The sequence below is a fragment of the Anomaloglossus baeobatrachus genome, chromosome 4 (genome assembly GCF_048569485.1).
Source record: "Anomaloglossus baeobatrachus isolate aAnoBae1 chromosome 4, aAnoBae1.hap1, whole genome shotgun sequence".
Taxonomy (NCBI): Eukaryota; Metazoa; Chordata; class Amphibia; order Anura; family Aromobatidae; genus Anomaloglossus; species Anomaloglossus baeobatrachus.
Genome location: NC_134356.1, coordinates 623,003,546 through 623,020,537, shown reverse-complemented (window position 1 = coordinate 623,020,537; position 16,992 = coordinate 623,003,546). Strand labels below are relative to the sequence as shown.

General features: G+C 47.6%; 1 protein-coding gene across 3 annotated transcripts in view; it reads right to left on the bottom strand.

Annotated features, from left to right (window-relative positions):
* The window catches only part of LOC142304183 (adhesion G protein-coupled receptor E3-like), a 125,369-nt gene that overhangs the window by 97,367 nt on the left and 11,010 nt on the right, over nt 1–16,992 (bottom strand). For all 3 annotated transcript variants that reach the window (XM_075346308.1, XM_075346309.1, XM_075346310.1), the window contains exons 3-8: nt 15,075–15,254; nt 12,102–12,197; nt 11,394–11,573; nt 4,955–5,050; nt 4,190–4,318; nt 3,075–3,170 (exon numbers count right to left, since the gene is read on the bottom strand). In XM_075346308.1, the coding sequence (XP_075202423.1) occupies nt 3,075–3,170; nt 4,190–4,318; nt 4,955–5,050; nt 11,394–11,573; nt 12,102–12,197; nt 15,075–15,254 (777 nt within the window). The remainder of the gene's footprint in view (nt 1–3,074; nt 3,171–4,189; nt 4,319–4,954; nt 5,051–11,393; nt 11,574–12,101; nt 12,198–15,074; nt 15,255–16,992) is intronic.

Genomic DNA, 16,992 nt, shown 5'->3' with positions numbered 1-16,992 from the left:
CCTACCCACGGAGGGGAAAACAACAACTGCGCTGCTCCCTGCCATCGCTCCCGGGATCCCCATCCAGAGCAGCGGTGGTGTCACAACCTCACCACAACCGTGGGTGGCGTCACGGACAATCAATCCCCAAAACCATTCCCCTTTTCACTCACGGGCGAGGAGTGCCGCTCGAGTCCCCGGATCCGGCCCACCGCTCGAGCCACCGAGCAGCAAGCGAAGCAGTATCAGTGCCGGACCCGAGCAGTGGGTGAGCGCAGCGCCCTCCCCGCCCGCGACAGAATGAATTTGTAGCGGTGTTGTCCCTACGAACGGTTTAAGCACGCTATGACTTTAAGAAACGGTGCTCCCCTACATGCTGTGTCTTGTGGACTAGCCGGCAAAGTTGGCACTACGCTCTGATTGGTGCTGTTGGACTAACCAGTCTTAAAAAGTTCGGAAAACTGAGAAAGAGCAGGAACAGGAGAAATCGGGTCGCCTGAGAGAGAAAGAGAGAGGAGACACTGCCTGAGAAGTATCCACAAACGATGGTCTGGGAAAAGGCACGGTGCCGGCTGCGAGGGAAAGACTGCGAGCTGGGCTGTGAGAAAGCCCCCGTAGTCACCGAGTGAGTACTAGACGGAGAAGCTCCTGAGGTCAGCGAATATGACAAGAGACGGTATCCGGAGGACCCAAGAGACCTCGGCTTAATGAAAGAAGGAGAAAAGTTCCCCCCTGCCCTGCAAGGAGAAATGTATACCGATGAGCATCACAGCATCGAGCTCCTGGGAGTGGACTTGTTTGTCTCAACAGCACCGTGAGACTTTTACGCACTTGATAGGTCTCAGTAGCCAAAGCACGGTATCCATGAGGCCCAAGGAGCAGAGGCCAGTAAGTTGTTAGTGTAGTGTAGTTGTGAATATAGTCTGCTTGCATTGTATATCGACTTGTAATAGCCGGGGCACCATGTTGTTGGAGCAACCCACCTAGAAATGTCAGTGCTTATTAAACTTTACCATTGCCACATTATATCTGTGCCGCCCCCGTGCCAGCAGCCGGCGCTGCTCGAGTCCGGACCTTCAGGGGTGGTGGCTCGAGGGTCTCCGGACCCTGGGGTCTTGCGGACACGCCGAATAAAAGGGGGGACGTATATGTACGCGCTGGGCCATTTTAAGTTCGTCACGCCACCCACGGTGCGTGGTGAGTTGGGACACCACTGCTGCAGTTATGGGGCACCCGGGGGAGATGTTGCGCAGCAAGTTGTTAACCCCTCCGTGGGCAGGGATGGTGGCCCCGGGACCCGGTGGCTGAGGTGCAGGGGGATAGCGACCGCAGGGTGGTACTGGTGTACTCACTGTTAATAAAACACACAAGTCTCTGGTAAACCAAAGTGATGGTGGCTGGTGCCGCGGTCGGTCGCATTCAGGGTACCCCACCCGGCTGGTGGTCTCTATTTCTGTCCTCTGCACTGTTTTAAGTAGAAAATGACTTCCCAGTCTGAAACATAGGAGTCCGCTCCCGGCTGGATGTGGCCTAAAGAGCCGTGCCCGCAGATGCTGGCCCGTGGGATCTACGTGCCCTGGTGGTGACCTCTTATCCCTAATCAGTGGGCTGTTGTCTTCTATGAGGGACTTTGGGTGGGAAAGGACCTCTAGTCCTGGCCTCAGTTGGTTAATTAACCAGTCCAGTCGTTTCTGGTTTCCGGCTTCAGGGTTTGAATACCCCCCTTGTGCTACGGTTTCCGGGTCGGTTCCCCGTGTCGGTACCAGCGGGCCACTACCCTGTCCCGGTCCACCTCGGTTCCACCGAGCCGTCTTCCTGTCTTCTGTTGATGGAGACCACCGTCTGCCACCTAGCCAGAAGCATCAGGGCTCCTACCCTGGTACCGTTCAACTTGACCTCCGGTGCTGGAGCCGCACACAGCCCCAGCACACCTCCTCTCAACTTGAACTCTAACACAAAACTGTTTGTTTTCCCGCCCCGGGCTGTCTAGACCCCTGAGTGAGCGTGCACCAACCGCCTGGTCACGCCCACTGGTGTGTCTATCTTTCCCTAAGGCGGATGACTAGGGTTTCAGGTCGGCTGTGTGTTGCCTAGTGTGAGAGCGGTGTAATGTAGGGGCCTAACTGTGACTACCTGGATTCTCCAGGGCGTCACATAACCCCCGTTGACTTGCATATACATATACAGTATTTCCTGCCTGTTAATAAAACTGTTCCCTTGTTTCTACAACCTCATCTTGCGTACCGTAATTGAACGCTGCACAGCGGTGGTCCCTCGGCCATCGCTTCAAATTGGCCACAGCAGCCTTTTATTAAAAAAGACAACATATAATTCCATAAAAACTATAACAAGCCCACTAAATGATCCCCTCAATAGGAGGGATAATAGTCTTCAAAGCCCCACATATATATTTTGGTGGACTCTTGGAAGAAGAGGAGGAAAAAGCGAAACATGGAAATTTGCCCTGGGGTAAAGGGGTTAACAATGTCCTTTTGTTATTAATGATTGATGATAGTGCACTGCAAGAATCGGCATAGGTTAGCATGTTGTTCTTTTAAGTTAGAAACAAATATGCTAATTATATGTATTTTTAAGAGTTTTGTGGGTACTTATTCTTATAATAGGTGATCAGATGAGTGGAGGTCTGGTACCCAATACTCTCACTGACCTGCTGTTATTAGTTCTGGTGGTGACCGGATGGAAACATAGAACGGACTTGCACTGGACAGCTCCACTCAATATGTAGCGTCTGCTGCTGAGCACTTCATGTCATCTTCTACTGAAATGAATAGGAGCTGCTCTGCAGCACCCAGCAGCGTCTGCTACATATTGAGTGGAGCTTCACAGTGCAAGATCCGGTCACCACCAGAGCTAATAACAGCAGGTCAGTGAGAGTGATGGGTGAAAGACACCCATTAATCTGATAATTTATGATTTATCATAAAGATGGGTATACCAAATGCCTAGAAAATCCCTTAAAGTAAAATCCAAGAAAAAACTCTTGTTCTATTTGACATCTTGTCAATTAAATCCTCAAAAATCAAGGAAATAGCTAAAATCTCCCACTAAGCTGATTACTGTTATGCAATACCCACCTGGTTGTTTTGTCGGAACTTGTGTTTGCACGTATACTCTTGTGCTTCCCATGGTCCAATATGATGACATCACTGGACTAGTGGTGGTACTTGGCGCTGATGAAGAAAATGTTAAAAACTTTTATTAAAGGGAATCTGTCACCCTTTTGTGTTTATTTTTAGCTATTAACAGGGGCAGACATCTTTGGTGCGACCTGTGCAGCTGCACAGGGTTCTAAGGGTTAAGGGGGACATTTCTACCTCCAAAGCAGGTGCTATTGTCCAATATGATGAGTTATTGGACTGCGAAAGGGCCCAGTTACTATTTTTGTACATGGGCCCTTTTCGTTCTGTGTCCGCCAGTGGTTTTTGATACGGGCAAACAGGTGGCATAAAAGTGAAATTAGCCATACCTGTATGCCTTTTGGATGATGGGTCATTTTAAAAAAATCCTCTGTTAAATATTTTCTAGCTTCCAGGCTATGGGGTGTGCTGCCCGGAAGATAAGCTGCCTCCGGTCTTCATTATACAGGATTCCTCCTCCTCTTCAGAGTTCCTGTGACATCAGGTATGTGGCCCGAAATCCCGCGCCTGCGCATTCTGTCTTCCATCTCTCCCCTGCACTATGAAGCAGCAGTCACTCCTTAGCGCCTATGCACAGCAAACTTAAAGCCACAGAAGGGCAAAACAGTGCAGGCAGGGACAGCAGGCAAAAAGCGCCGGCGTAGGATTTCTGGCTGCACACCTGACATCACAGGGACACTGTGACCAGAGGCGGCTTATCTTCCGGGCAGCACACGCCGAATAGCCCAGAAGATATAAAAGATAATTTTTGCCAAACGACCTTTCATCCAGGAGGCAAACAAGTATGGCTAATTTCACCTTTTTGACAACTGTATACCCATAGTAATAACTAAAAAAATGCAAAAGTGTGACAGATTCCCTTTCAGTACGTTCCTTAGCATAGGCGTCAGTGCATGATCGTTTGTGGCACAACCCTCCCATTGAGCATAATGAAGGAGTCTCAGCGCTTCAGCGCATGCTGCGGCCCCTTAGTTCTCCTGGTTAGTTGGTGTCCTGGGTCATACATTGACAGAAATCCCAGAAAATACCTTTCAGTTATACAGATTGCTTACCTGTGCATACTCCATCCAGTTTCACTAGGGTAACACAGTTAACTTGTTGTGTGCAAGCGTCATTACAGTAGCAGGCTTGCGACTTACAAGAGGATCGAGGAGGACAGTCTGAGTCATTCCTACATTTATCTGCCAAAACAATTATATAAAAATGAATTTTGGAAGGGTTAAAGTAGATCATCTAACGGGTTCCTTTTAAAGGGATTTTCCACATACCCTACGCTAAGCTTTGCGCATGTTTATGCAGAGCTGCCATTCCTCCAAGGTCTTAATAGTTTACTAAACTGAGCATGGCTGTCCGATTTTAATACATATGACCCTATAATGTCTCAGTGGGTTCCCCAAAAACTGAGCATTCATCACTGGTGACTGCTAATCATTTTTTTTTTTTCAATTAAAGATGCAACAGCTTATTTAATAAGTTAAAGGGGGGTTCAGAACCCAACCGAAATAATCTGAGTCAGATAGAGGTGTTTTTTTATTAAAAAAGGACATTAGAAAACTCATACCGGGGTCCAAAGAATTAACTGTTTATTCCACTTAATAAAAGGGTTTCTTGTGTTGGGTATGGCCAAATTTAGACCAGACTGAGCCCGTTTCACATTTTCTACTTGAACTCAACACCCTAATAGACATATATGAGGCTACTGAATTTGGGTTTGGAGACCCTGATAGTCCAAATATTGTGGTGCTTTCTCAAACTGTGAATTTTGGACCTTTGAAGCCTGTCTAAACCTTAAAATAACCTGACAGCCGGATGCTTACTTCTACATGCATAGAGACCTTTGTCATTTTGCTTAGCAACAAATCCATCTCTGCGACAGGCACACGGGGTAGAACTTCCATCCGTAGCGCAAAACTCTGGAGGATAAACATATGGATCAGTGAGAGTATGAAAACAGGTTATAGGATTGTCCACCCATTGAAAGTCAAGAAGAGGCCAATCGAGGGCGTCCAAACATAATTGCAAAAGAAACAATGGTCATAGTGAATCACTGCTTTTCTTTATGTGGTCACCAACATATGGGGACAAACAATTTTGCCCTTACAGATCTCCTTTTCAAAAAATATTTATTATCTATATATATAATTGCCTTATTCTGTCTGTCTGTCTGTCTGTCTGTCTGTCATGCTCCAAAATTGTGTCCTTACGGTGACACAAAGCTGATTGGCCGCTGGGCTCGCCATGGCCCCGCCCCCCCACACGGATTGGCCGCTCGCCCAGGCTGCGCCCCCACACGGATTGGCCAGCCGCTCGCCCAGGCTCCGCCCCCCCACAGATTGGCCTCTCGCCCCGGCACCCTGCAGGCATTGGCAATTCGGCCACGCCACGCCCCGCCCCCCTCACGCAATGCACGCTAGCTCTGGCCCCGCCCCCTCCCTCCCCCCGCGCATTCCCCGAACTGACACGGCTGTCACGGAGGTGAGTACTGTACTCCACCCCCACCCCCACCCCCGGCCCCCGCTCGCACGGGAGTGGTGTGGATACGTTGGTAACCATGCTCGCATGGTTACAAGCGCATCAAGGTCCTGCTGCGGCGGAAGATCCACACGCACACACATAACAGCACACACACAAACATACACACACATCAGATCACACTCACTCTCACACACACCTCACACACACCTCACACACACCTCACACACACCTCACATCGCATGCACACACTCACAGCATCCGGCGATATCGCTTGCTTCTCGGCCTCGATACTGTGCTGTTGTGACCTCCCAGGACCTGACGGAGGATCACATGGCCAGAGGCATGTGGTATCTCCGGATGTTGTGAGTGTGAGCGCGTATGTGCGATATCGTCAGTGTCTGTGTGTGTGAGTGTATGCGATCGGGTGTGTGTGAGTGGATGCGATCGGGTGTGTGTGAGTGGATGCGATCGGGTGTGTGTGAGTGGATGCGATCGGGTGTGTGTGAGTGGATGCGATCGGGTGTGTGTGAGTGGATGCGATCGGGTGTGTGAGTGTCGGCAGAGGAGCACGGCGTGCTGGAGGAGGCTGGGAGCAGAGAGGCTGATCATGGGGAAGGCTGGGAGGGGAAGGCTGATGCTGAAGGAGGCTGGGAGGGGGAGGCTGGGAGGAAGGAGGCTGGGAGGAGAGAGGCTGATCCTGGGGAAGGCTGGGAAGGGGAGGCTGATGCTGAGGGAGGCTGGAAGGAGAGAGGCTGATGCTGGGGGAGGCTGAAAGGAGAGAGGCTGAGGCTGGGAGGAGAGAGGCTGATGCTGGGAAAGGCTGATGCTGAGGGAGGCTGGGAGGGGAAAGCTGATGCTGGGGAAGGCTGGGAGGACGGAGGCTGGGAGGAGAGAGGCTGATCCTGGGGAAGGCTGGGAGAGGGAGGCTGATGCTGGGGGAGGCTGGAAGGAGAGAGGCTGATGCTGGGGGAGGCTGGAAGAAGAGAGGATGATGCTGGGGGAGGCTGATGCTGGGGGAGGCTGGGAGGAGAGAGGCTGATGCTGGGGAAGGCTGGGAGGAGAGAGGCTGATGCTGGGGACAGAGAGGAGAGGCTGATGCTGGGAGGAGAGAGGCTGATGCTGGGATGAGAGAGGCTGATGCTGGAAGGAGAGAGGCTGATGCTGGGGGAGGCTGGGAGGGGGAGGCTGATGCTGGGGGAGGCTGGGACGAGGGAGGCTGATGCTGGTGGAGGCTGATGCTTGGGGAGGCTGATGCTGGGGGAGGCTGGAAGGAGAGAGGCTGATGCTGGTGGAGGCTGATGCTTGGGGAGGCTGATGCTGGGGGAGACTGGGAGGGGAAGGCTGATGCTGAGGGAGGCTGGGAGGGGGAGGCTGGGAGGAAGGAGGCTGGGAGGAGAGAGGCTGATCCTGGGGAAGGCTGGGAACGGGAGGCTGATGCTGAGGGAGGCTGGAAGGAGAGAGGCTGATGCTGGGGGAGGCTGGAAGGAGAGAGGCTGATGCTGGTGGAGGCTGATGCTTGGGGAGGCTGATGCTGGGGGAGACTGGGAGCGGAAGGCTGATGCTGAGGGAGGCTGGGAGGGGGAGGCTGGGAGGAAGGAGGCTGGGAGGAGAGAGGCTGATCCTGGGGAAGGCTGGGAAGGGGAGGCTGATGCTGAGGGAGGCTGGAAGGAGAGAGGCTGATGCTGGGGGAGGCTGGAAGGAGAGAGGCTGAGGCTGGGAGGAGAGAGGCTGATGCTGGGGAAGGCTGATGCTGAGGGAGGCTGGGAGGGGAAAGCTGATGCTGGGGAAGGCTGAGAGGACGGAGGCTGGGAGGAGAGAGGCTGATCCTGGGGAAGGCTGGGAGAGGGAGGCTGATGCTGGAGGAGGCTGGAAGGAGAGAGGCTGATGCTGGCGGAGGCTGATGCTGGGGGAGGCTGGAAGGAGAGAGGCTGATGCTTGGGGAGGCTGGGAGAGGGAGGCTGATGCTGAGGGAGGCTGGGAGGAGAGAGGCTGGGAGAGGTAGGCTGAGAGAAGAGAGGCTGATGCTGGGGGAGGCTGATGCTGGGCGAGGCTGGGAGAGGGAGGCTGATGCTGGGGGAGGGTGGGAGGAGGGAGGCTGGGAGGAGAGAGGCTGATGCTGGGGAAGGCTGGGAGGAGAGAGGCTGATGCTGGGGACAGAGAGGAGAGGCTGATGCTGGGATGAGAGAGGCTGATGCTGGGAGGAGAGAGGCTGATGCTGGGAGGAGAGAGGCTGATGCTGGGGGCAGAGAAGCTGATGCTGGGGGCAGAGAGGCTGATGCTGGTGCAGCATGGGGGATGGAGCACGATGGGGGGGTGCGCAGCATCGGGGATGGAGCATGATGGGGGGGTGCGCAGCATCGGGGATGGAGCACGATGGGGAGTGCGGAGTATGGCGGATGGAGCACGTTTGGGAGTGCGCAGCATGGCGGATGGAGCACGTTTGGGAGTGCGCAGCATGGCGGATGGAGCACGTTTGGGAGTGCGCAGCATGGGAGATGGAGCACGATGGGGGGTGCGCAGCATAGGGGATGGAGCACGATGGGGAGTGCGCTGCATGGGGGATGGAGCACGATGGGGAGTGCGCTGCATGGGGGATGGAGCACGTTTGGGAGTGCGCACCTCCCCCCAACACACACACACACACACGCGCGCGCACTGCACAACACACCACACACACACACACACTGGGAACCACAAACAACTGCCCTACACAGACACCCACACACACAGACAACGCTGCACACACACAACACCCAACACACAAACACCGCGGCACACACAAATATACGCACATACCGCACAACACACACATTGCACAAAACATACCTCCCCCCAAAACACACCACACCCACACAAACCGCGCAACACACACACAACGCTACAGACACACAGCGCTCCAAAAACAACGCAACACACGCAACATACATACAACACCGCTCTCAACCCCCGTCACACCCAGACAACACCCAGAACATGTACAGCCCCTACACAAACACTTGGTAACTACACACAACAACATCTATATATATATATATATATATATATAACAAAAATCATACATGAACTACACAATACGTAAATTCTAGAATACCCGATGCGTAGAATCGGGCCACCTTCTAGTATATATAATAATATATAATGTAATCTAATAGGAAATACAAGGTGGCCATAAAATAACCTAAGGTGTTTGGAGCTGTGTGCAGACTGACCCAGTGGACAGAATTGGTTGAAAATTGGTATGTATGGGAAAACAGAAGGGATCTTAAAAAATTTTGTATACCAAAACTCCCCACCAGGCGAAAAACTTGCGCTGTACAGTGAGCACACCTTGCAACTCAGATTGCAAGATGCCTGTCTCTTTACCGGATTGTGCGCTGTTAGTGCGGTTGTTTTCTGAGAATGCAGGAACGCTACAGCTGCACTGGGAGCCTTTTGTCGTTTAAAAGACCTTCACACACATAGCGGTCCAATGGCTGTCAATGTGCTGAGACAGATGATGACACAATTTGAGGCAACAGTTACTGAGTGTTCAGCCAGGGCGCGAGCGACGACCGGTAAGCAGAGAGATTGTGGAAGACATTGCCACTGCTGTCGTGGAACAGGGCACGAACAACTCTGCCGGGAACAGCAGTGCACGCAGTGTTTCCAGGCAATTGGGGCTCCCGTACAGCACAGTATGGAAAGTTCTCAGAAAGGTCTTCCGGGCATACCCTACAAAATTAGCCATCATCAACAACTTCTTCCTGGTGACAATGATTCCTCGCATGACATTTGCATTCATGTTTCTGGTTAGACTGGAAGTAGATGGCAATTGGCCATGGAATGTTCTGTGGTGCGACGAAGCACATTTTTACCTGAATAGAACGATGAACACACAAAACTGTCGCATATGGGCTACCGAAAATCCGCATGTGGTCGAGGGGGTTCCACTGCATTCGCCAAAGGTAACCGTTTGGTTTGGCTTCACCTCATCATTCATCCTCAGACCATTCTTTTACGAAGAAATGAGGCCAACTGGGGTTGCTACCAGTTTCGTGACAGCAGCGAGATACCAGACAATGCTGGAAACAGTGGCAGTGTCTTCAGACGACCATTTTCATGTATGATGGAGCACCTCCTCACATCGCAAATCGTGTGAAGAACGTTCTGCGTGGACATTTTCCCGATGACAGGATTTTGAGCCGCTCGTTCCCTAATGCATGGCCACCACGATCACCCAATCTCAATCCTCGTGATTTTTGGTTGTGCTGACACTTGAAAAAGTGTGTTTATCTGGGAAATGGCTGACCTCTAAGACTACATCATTTTGGAAGTGTGCAGCATCCCACCAGACATGTTCTGCAAAGGATGTACATGATCACCATGCATGGTGGCAGCCATATTGAACAGTTATGGTAGTCTGTGAAACAATTGTGTCATCTCCAATTATCGGCACACAGTTTTTGGGCTGCTTGTTCATTGTACAGCGCTACTTTTTCATCTGTTGGGGAGTTTTGGTATAAAATCTTTTTTAAGATGCCTTCCGTTTGTCCATACCTTGAATAGCATACATACCAATTTTGAACCAGTTCTGTCTACTGGGTCAGTCTGCACACGGCTCCAAACACCTTAGGTTATTTTATGGTCATCTTGTAAATCCAATATTATGAAACTAACCAAGAAGTGATTAAAATTTAGAAAAAAAGTTTCTGAACATGCGCCAAATTTATCGTCCAGTATGGGCCCATTTTGAGACTGGGTAGTCTAAAGCCTCCCATACAGAGTAGATACTGTATCTGTCAGCTGGATCATCTTTTGGCCAACAGCTATCTCTCCATGTACAGGAAGGCTCAATTTGGCCCAGCGCTCTTCCGTTCTTTATGAAAGAATTGCTGCCTTACATCTATGGCAGAGGCTTATCTTTGGGCGAACAAAAGGATCTTTTGGAAATCAGACATGCCAGATCCTTATATACCACAATATCATTTGTTGGTGGAGAGTTGAGAGGCTCCCATACACATTGGATTGTTGGCAACACTAGTCTCAAGTATATGGGGGCCTTAACATGTACATTATTGAGATGGGAATCGTAAATCTGCCCCATCGTTTTCACCTCCAAGTATGTTTTGGGGAATATTTTCTGGGATTAATAATAATAAACTAAGGACCTACATTTATTGTCTAGCAGGGGCAGAGCTCCAGGGGTGCAGAGGTAGCAGTCGCACCCCATCATGGTGACTTTCAGGGTGGGCCAAAAAACATCTCTAGGACATGCAATATTATAAATGGTACTTAGTAGGTTTTATTTGAAGATCAGAGGAGAGGATGACCCTCGCTATAAGGTGATTGTGCCTAAGAAATCTGCAAATTCAGCGCTGATAAATAAAATAATTAATGTAGTTATTAGAATCCATAAGTTGCCAATATTTTATAATTCTTCTTATATGCCAGCTACATACCAACTTTATAAAATCATGTTTTATTTCTGTAAAAGAAACCAAATATCGTTAGAATGTTCTGTAAGACACTGTTATATAGATAAGACGTACTCACAGAAACCAGGTGTATACGGGGTCCCTATGAAAATCAGGGAGGGGTAGATCCCCTCCCTAATATTCATAAGGTCCCGTATATGCCTTTTCTATCTTATCTTTGTTTTAATTGTAACTTTTAGTCTAAATACATTTTCCTCTTATTCAAAACACCGGAGAAGATGGATAATATTGCTCGGAATATAGATTTCCATAGCAGATGATATAAACTAAAAATAAAAAAATCACAAGGTAAGATGACGCAAAATACCGAGACACTCTCCACCCGGGTAAACGATGTATCCCTTTTCCTTCGCATTGTAGAAATTGTCGTCACACTTGCAGTAGTAGCCTTCGGTTGCTTGCTCGCATGAAGAATGAGCGGGACACTGCTTCAGAGATGGGTCACACTGCGGAAAATGTTGCGCTTTCTCCGACACATAAATAACGCCTACAATGAAGAGAAATCAACAAAGTGTTATCTATAAAATGAGATGAAGTATACGGTATATACAGTAATGGCAATCTTTATATCATCTCCAACAAACACTACAGTTCAAAAGTTTGGGGTCACCCAGACAATTTTGTCTTTTCCATGAAAAATCATAATTTTATTTATCAAATGAGTTGCATAATGAATAGAAAATATATTCCAGACATTGACGAGGTTAGAAATAATGATTTTTACTTGAAATAATTTTTTCCTTCAAATTTTGCTTTTGTCACAGAATGCTCCTTTGCAGCAATTCCAGCTTTGCAGACCTTTGGCATTCTAGCTGTTAATTTTATGAGGTAATCTGGAGATATTTCACCCCACGCTTCCCCCCCTTCTCAACACCCTAATAGACATATATGAGGCTACTGAATTTGGGTTTGGAGACCCTGATAGTCCAAATATTGTGGTGCTTTCTCAAACTGTGAATTTTGGACCTTTGAAGCCTGTCTAAACCTTAAAATAACCTGACAGCCGGATGCTTACTTCTACATGCATAGAGACCTTTGTCATTTTGCTTAGCAACAAATCCAACTCTGCGACAGGCACACGGGGTAGAACTTCCATCCGTAGCGCAAAACTCTGGAGGATAAACATATGGATCAGTGAGAGTATGAAAACAGGTTATAGGATTGTCCACCCATTGAAAGTCAAGAAGAGGCCAATCGAGGGCGTCCAAACATAATTGCAAAAGAAACAATGGTCATAGTGAATCACTGCTTTTCTTTATGTGGTCACCAACATATGGGGACAAACAATTTTGCCCTTACAGATCTCCTTTTCAAAAAATATTTATTATATATATAATAATATATAATGTAATCTAATAGGAAATACAAGGTGGCCATAAAATAACCTAAGGTGTTTGGAGCTGTGTGCAGACTGACCCAGTGGACAGAATTGGTTGAAAATTGGTATGTATGGGAAAACAGAAGGGATCTTAAAAAATTTTGTATACCAAAACTCCCCACCAGGCGAAAAACTTGCGCTGTACAGTGAGCACACCTTGCAACTCAGATTGCAAGATGCCTGTCTCTTTACCGGATTGTGCGCTGTTAGTGCGGTTGTTTTCTGAGAATGCAGGAACGCTACAGCTGCACTGGGAGCCTTTTGTCGTTTAAAAGACCTTCACACACATAGCGGTCCAATGGCTGTCAATGTGCTGAGACAGATGATGACACAATTTGAGGCAACAGTTACTGAGTGTTCAGCCAGGGCGCGAGCGACGACCGGTAAGCAGAGAGATTGTGGAAGACATTGCCACTGCTGTCGTGGAACAGGGCACGAACAACTCTGCCGGGAACAGCAGTGCACGCAGTGTTTCCAGGCAATTGGGGCTCCCGTACAGCACAGTATGGAAAGTTCTCAGAAAGGTCTTCCGGGCATACCCTACAAAATTAGCCATCATCAACAACTTCTTCCTGGTGACAATGATTCCTCGCATGACATTTGCATTCATGTTTCTGGTTAGACTGGAAGTAGATGGCAATTGGCCATGGAATGTTCTGTGGTGCGACGAAGCACATTTTTACCTGAATAGAACGATGAACACACAAAACTGTCGCATATGGGCTACCGAAAATCCGCATGTGGTCGAGGGGGTTCCACTGCATTCGCCAAAGGTAACCGTTTGGTTTGGCTTCACCTCATCATTCATCCTCAGACCATTCTTTTACGAAGAAATGAGGCCAACTGGGGTTGCTACCAGTTTCGTGACAGCAGCGAGATACCAGACAATGCTGGAAACAGTGGCAGTGTCTTCAGACAACCACTTTCATGTATGATGGAGCACCTCCTCACATCGCAAATCGTGTGAAGAACGTTCTGCGTAGACATTTTCCCGATGACAGGATTTTGAGCCGCTCGTTCCCTAATGCATGGCCACCACGATCACCCAATCTCAATCCTCGTGATTTTTGGTTGTGCTGACACTTGAAAAAGTGTGTTTATCTGGGAAATGGCTGACCTCTAAGACTACATCATTTTGGAAGTGTGCAGCATCCCACCAGACATGTTCTGCAAAGGATGTACATGATCACCATGCATGGTGGCAGCCATATTGAACAGTTATGGTAGTCTGTGAAATAATTGTGTCATCTCCAATTATCGGCACACAGTTTTTGGGCTGCTTGTTCATTGTACAGCGCTACTTTTTCATCTGTTGGGGAGTTTTGGTATAAAATCTTTTTTAAGATGCCTTCCGTTTGTCCATACCTTGAATAGCATACATACCAATTTTGAACCAGTTCTGTCTACTGGGTCAGTCTGCACACGGCTCCAAACACCTTAGGTTATTTTATGGTCATGTTGTAAATCCAATATTATGAAACTAACCAAGAAGTGATTAAAATTTAGAAAAAAAGTTTCTGAACATGCGCCAAATTTATCGTCCAGTATGTGCCCATTTTGAGACTGGGTAGTCTAAAGCCTCCCATACAGAGTAGATACTGTATCTGTCAGCTGGATCATCTTTTGGCCAACAGCTATCTCTCCATGTACAGGAAGGCTCAATTTGGCCCAGCGCTCTTCCGTTCTTTATGAAAGAATTGCTGCCTTACATCTATGGCAGAGGCTTATCTTTGGGCGAACAAAAGGATCTTTTGGAAATCAGACATGCCAGATCCTTATATACCACAATATCATTTGTTGGTGGAGAGTTGAGAGGCTCCCATACACATTGGATTGTTGGCAACACTAGTCTCAAGTATATGGGGGCCTTAACATGTACATTATTGAGATGGGAATCGTAAATCTGCCCCATCGTTTTCACCTCCAAGTGTGTTTTGGGGAATATTTTCTGGGATTAATAATAATAAACTAAGGACTTACATTTATTGTCTAGCAGGGGCAGAGCTCCAGGGGTGCAGAGGTAGCAGTCGCACCCCATCATGGTGACTTTCAGGGTGGGCCAAAAAACATCTCTAGGACATGCAATATTATAAATGGTACTTAGTAGGTTTTATTTGAAGATCAGAGGAGAGGATGACCCTCGCTATAAGGTGATTGTGCCTAAGAAATCTGCAAATTCAGCGCTGATAAATAAAATAATTAATGTAGTTATTAGAATCCATAAGTTGCCAATATTTTATAATTCTTCTTATATGCCAGCTACATACCAACTTTATAAAATCATGTTTTATTTCTGTAAAAGAAACCAAATATCGTTAGAATGTTCTGTAAGACACTGTTATATAGATAAGACGTACTCACAGAAACCAGGTGTATACGGGGTCCCTATGAAAATCAGGGAGGGGTAGATCCCCTCCCTAATATTCATAGGGTCCCGTATATGCCTTTTCTTTCTTATCCTTGTTTTAATTGTAACTTTTAGTCTAAATACATTTTCCTCTTATTCAAAACACCGGAGAAGATGGATAATATTGCTCGGAATATAGATTTCCATAGCAGATGATATAAAATAAAAATAAAAAAATCACAAGGTAAGATGACGCAAAATACCGAGACACTCTCCACCCGGGTAAATGATGTATCCCTTTTCCTTCACATTGTAGAAATTGCCGTCACACTTGCAGTAGTAGCCTTTGGTTGCTTGCTCGCATGAAGAATGAGCGGGACACTGCTTCAGAGATGGGTCACACTGCGGAAAATGTTGCGCTTTCTCCGACACATAAATAGCGCCTACAATGAAGAGAAATCAACAAAGTGTTATCTATAAAATGAGATGAAGTATACGGTATATACAGTAATGGCAATCTTTATATCATCTCCAACAAACACTACAGTTCAAAAGTTTGGGGTCACCCAGACAATTTTGTCTTTTCCATGAAAAATCATAATTTTATTTATCAAATGAGTTGCATAATGAATAGAAAATATATTCCAGACATTGACGAGGTTAGAAATAATGATTTTTACTTGAAATAATTTTTTCCTTCAAATTTTGCTTTTGTCACAGAATGCTCCTTTGCAGCAATTCCAGCTTTGCAGACCTTTGGCATTCTAGCTGTTAATTTTATGAGGTAATCTGGAGATATTTCACCCCACGCTTCCCCCCCTTCTCACAAGTTGGAAAGGAAGGTCAGTTTTATAGCTTCTCTAATCAGCAAAACTGTTTTCAGCTGTGCTAACATACATGCACAAGGGTTTTCAAGGGATTTCTAAACATCCATTAGCCTTCTAACACAGTTAGCAATCACAATGTACCGTTAGAACACTGGAGTGGTGGTTGTTGGAAATAGGCCTCTATATACCTATGTAGATATTGCATTAAAAACCAGACGTTTGCAGCTAGAATAGTCATTTACTGCATTAAAAATGTATAGAGTGTATTTCTATTTAATTTAATGTTAGCTTCATTGAAAAAAAAATGTGCTTTTCTTTCAAAAATAAGGAAATATCTAAGGGTACTTTCACACATCCGGATTTTTGCTCTGCGGCACAATACGGCGTTCTGCAGAAAAACCGCAACCGGCTTTTGTAACGCCGATTGCGGTTTTTTTTTGCATTGACTTACATTAGTGCCGCATTGTGCCGTAGGGGCTTGCGTTCGGTCCGGTTTTTGCCGCATGCGGCAGATTTAGCCGATGCGGCGGCCGGATCGAACGTACCCTGCAACGTTTTTTGCTCCGGCAAAAAACACCGCATTGCGCCGCATCCGGCCGCTGCGGCGCATTTTTCAATGCATCCCTATGGAGGCCGGATGCGACGCGATGCGGAAAAAACCGCATCCGGTCGCCGCATGCGGTATTTTCCACTGCGCATGCTCAGAAGCATGCCGCAACCGGAAAAAACCGGACCGGCCGCATGTAAAAACTTATGCAAAGGATGCGGTGTTTTCACCGCATCCGTTGCATAGTTTTCACAGCCGGATTGAGCCGCAGGGCTCAAACCGGATGTGTGAAAGTAGCCTAAGTGACTCTAAACTTTTGAACCTTAGTGTAGATCCTCAGCCTCTATATTATTCCTCTATCACTATAATCATATACCACCTCAATATTACCTGTAATAACCAAGGACAAGTGGTTGATTATATGAATTTCCCCTACATTCCTCATAGAATCCTAGCATGGTAGAATTAGAAGGGACCTCAAGGGCCATCGGGCCCAACCATCCAGTCAGATTGGTAGCAGGGATTGTGTATTTTCCTTGCTCCATTGCGTCATTCCATAGGTTGGTGAAGACTAGCTAGTCACCTGCAATACTCATGTATGGAATAAAAGGGCCAAGGATCCACAAAAGGATGTCTCTCTCTCTCTGCTCCTGGGAAAACTAAAGTAATTATTTGGCTAGGAAGGAGCTGTGCATTAAGGCCTAGGACACAAAGAAAATCAGAGCGAGTGGAATGCGATAAAAAAAAAAATCACATTCCACTCGGACCAATATTACTCTATGGGGCAGCACCCATGAGCGATTATTT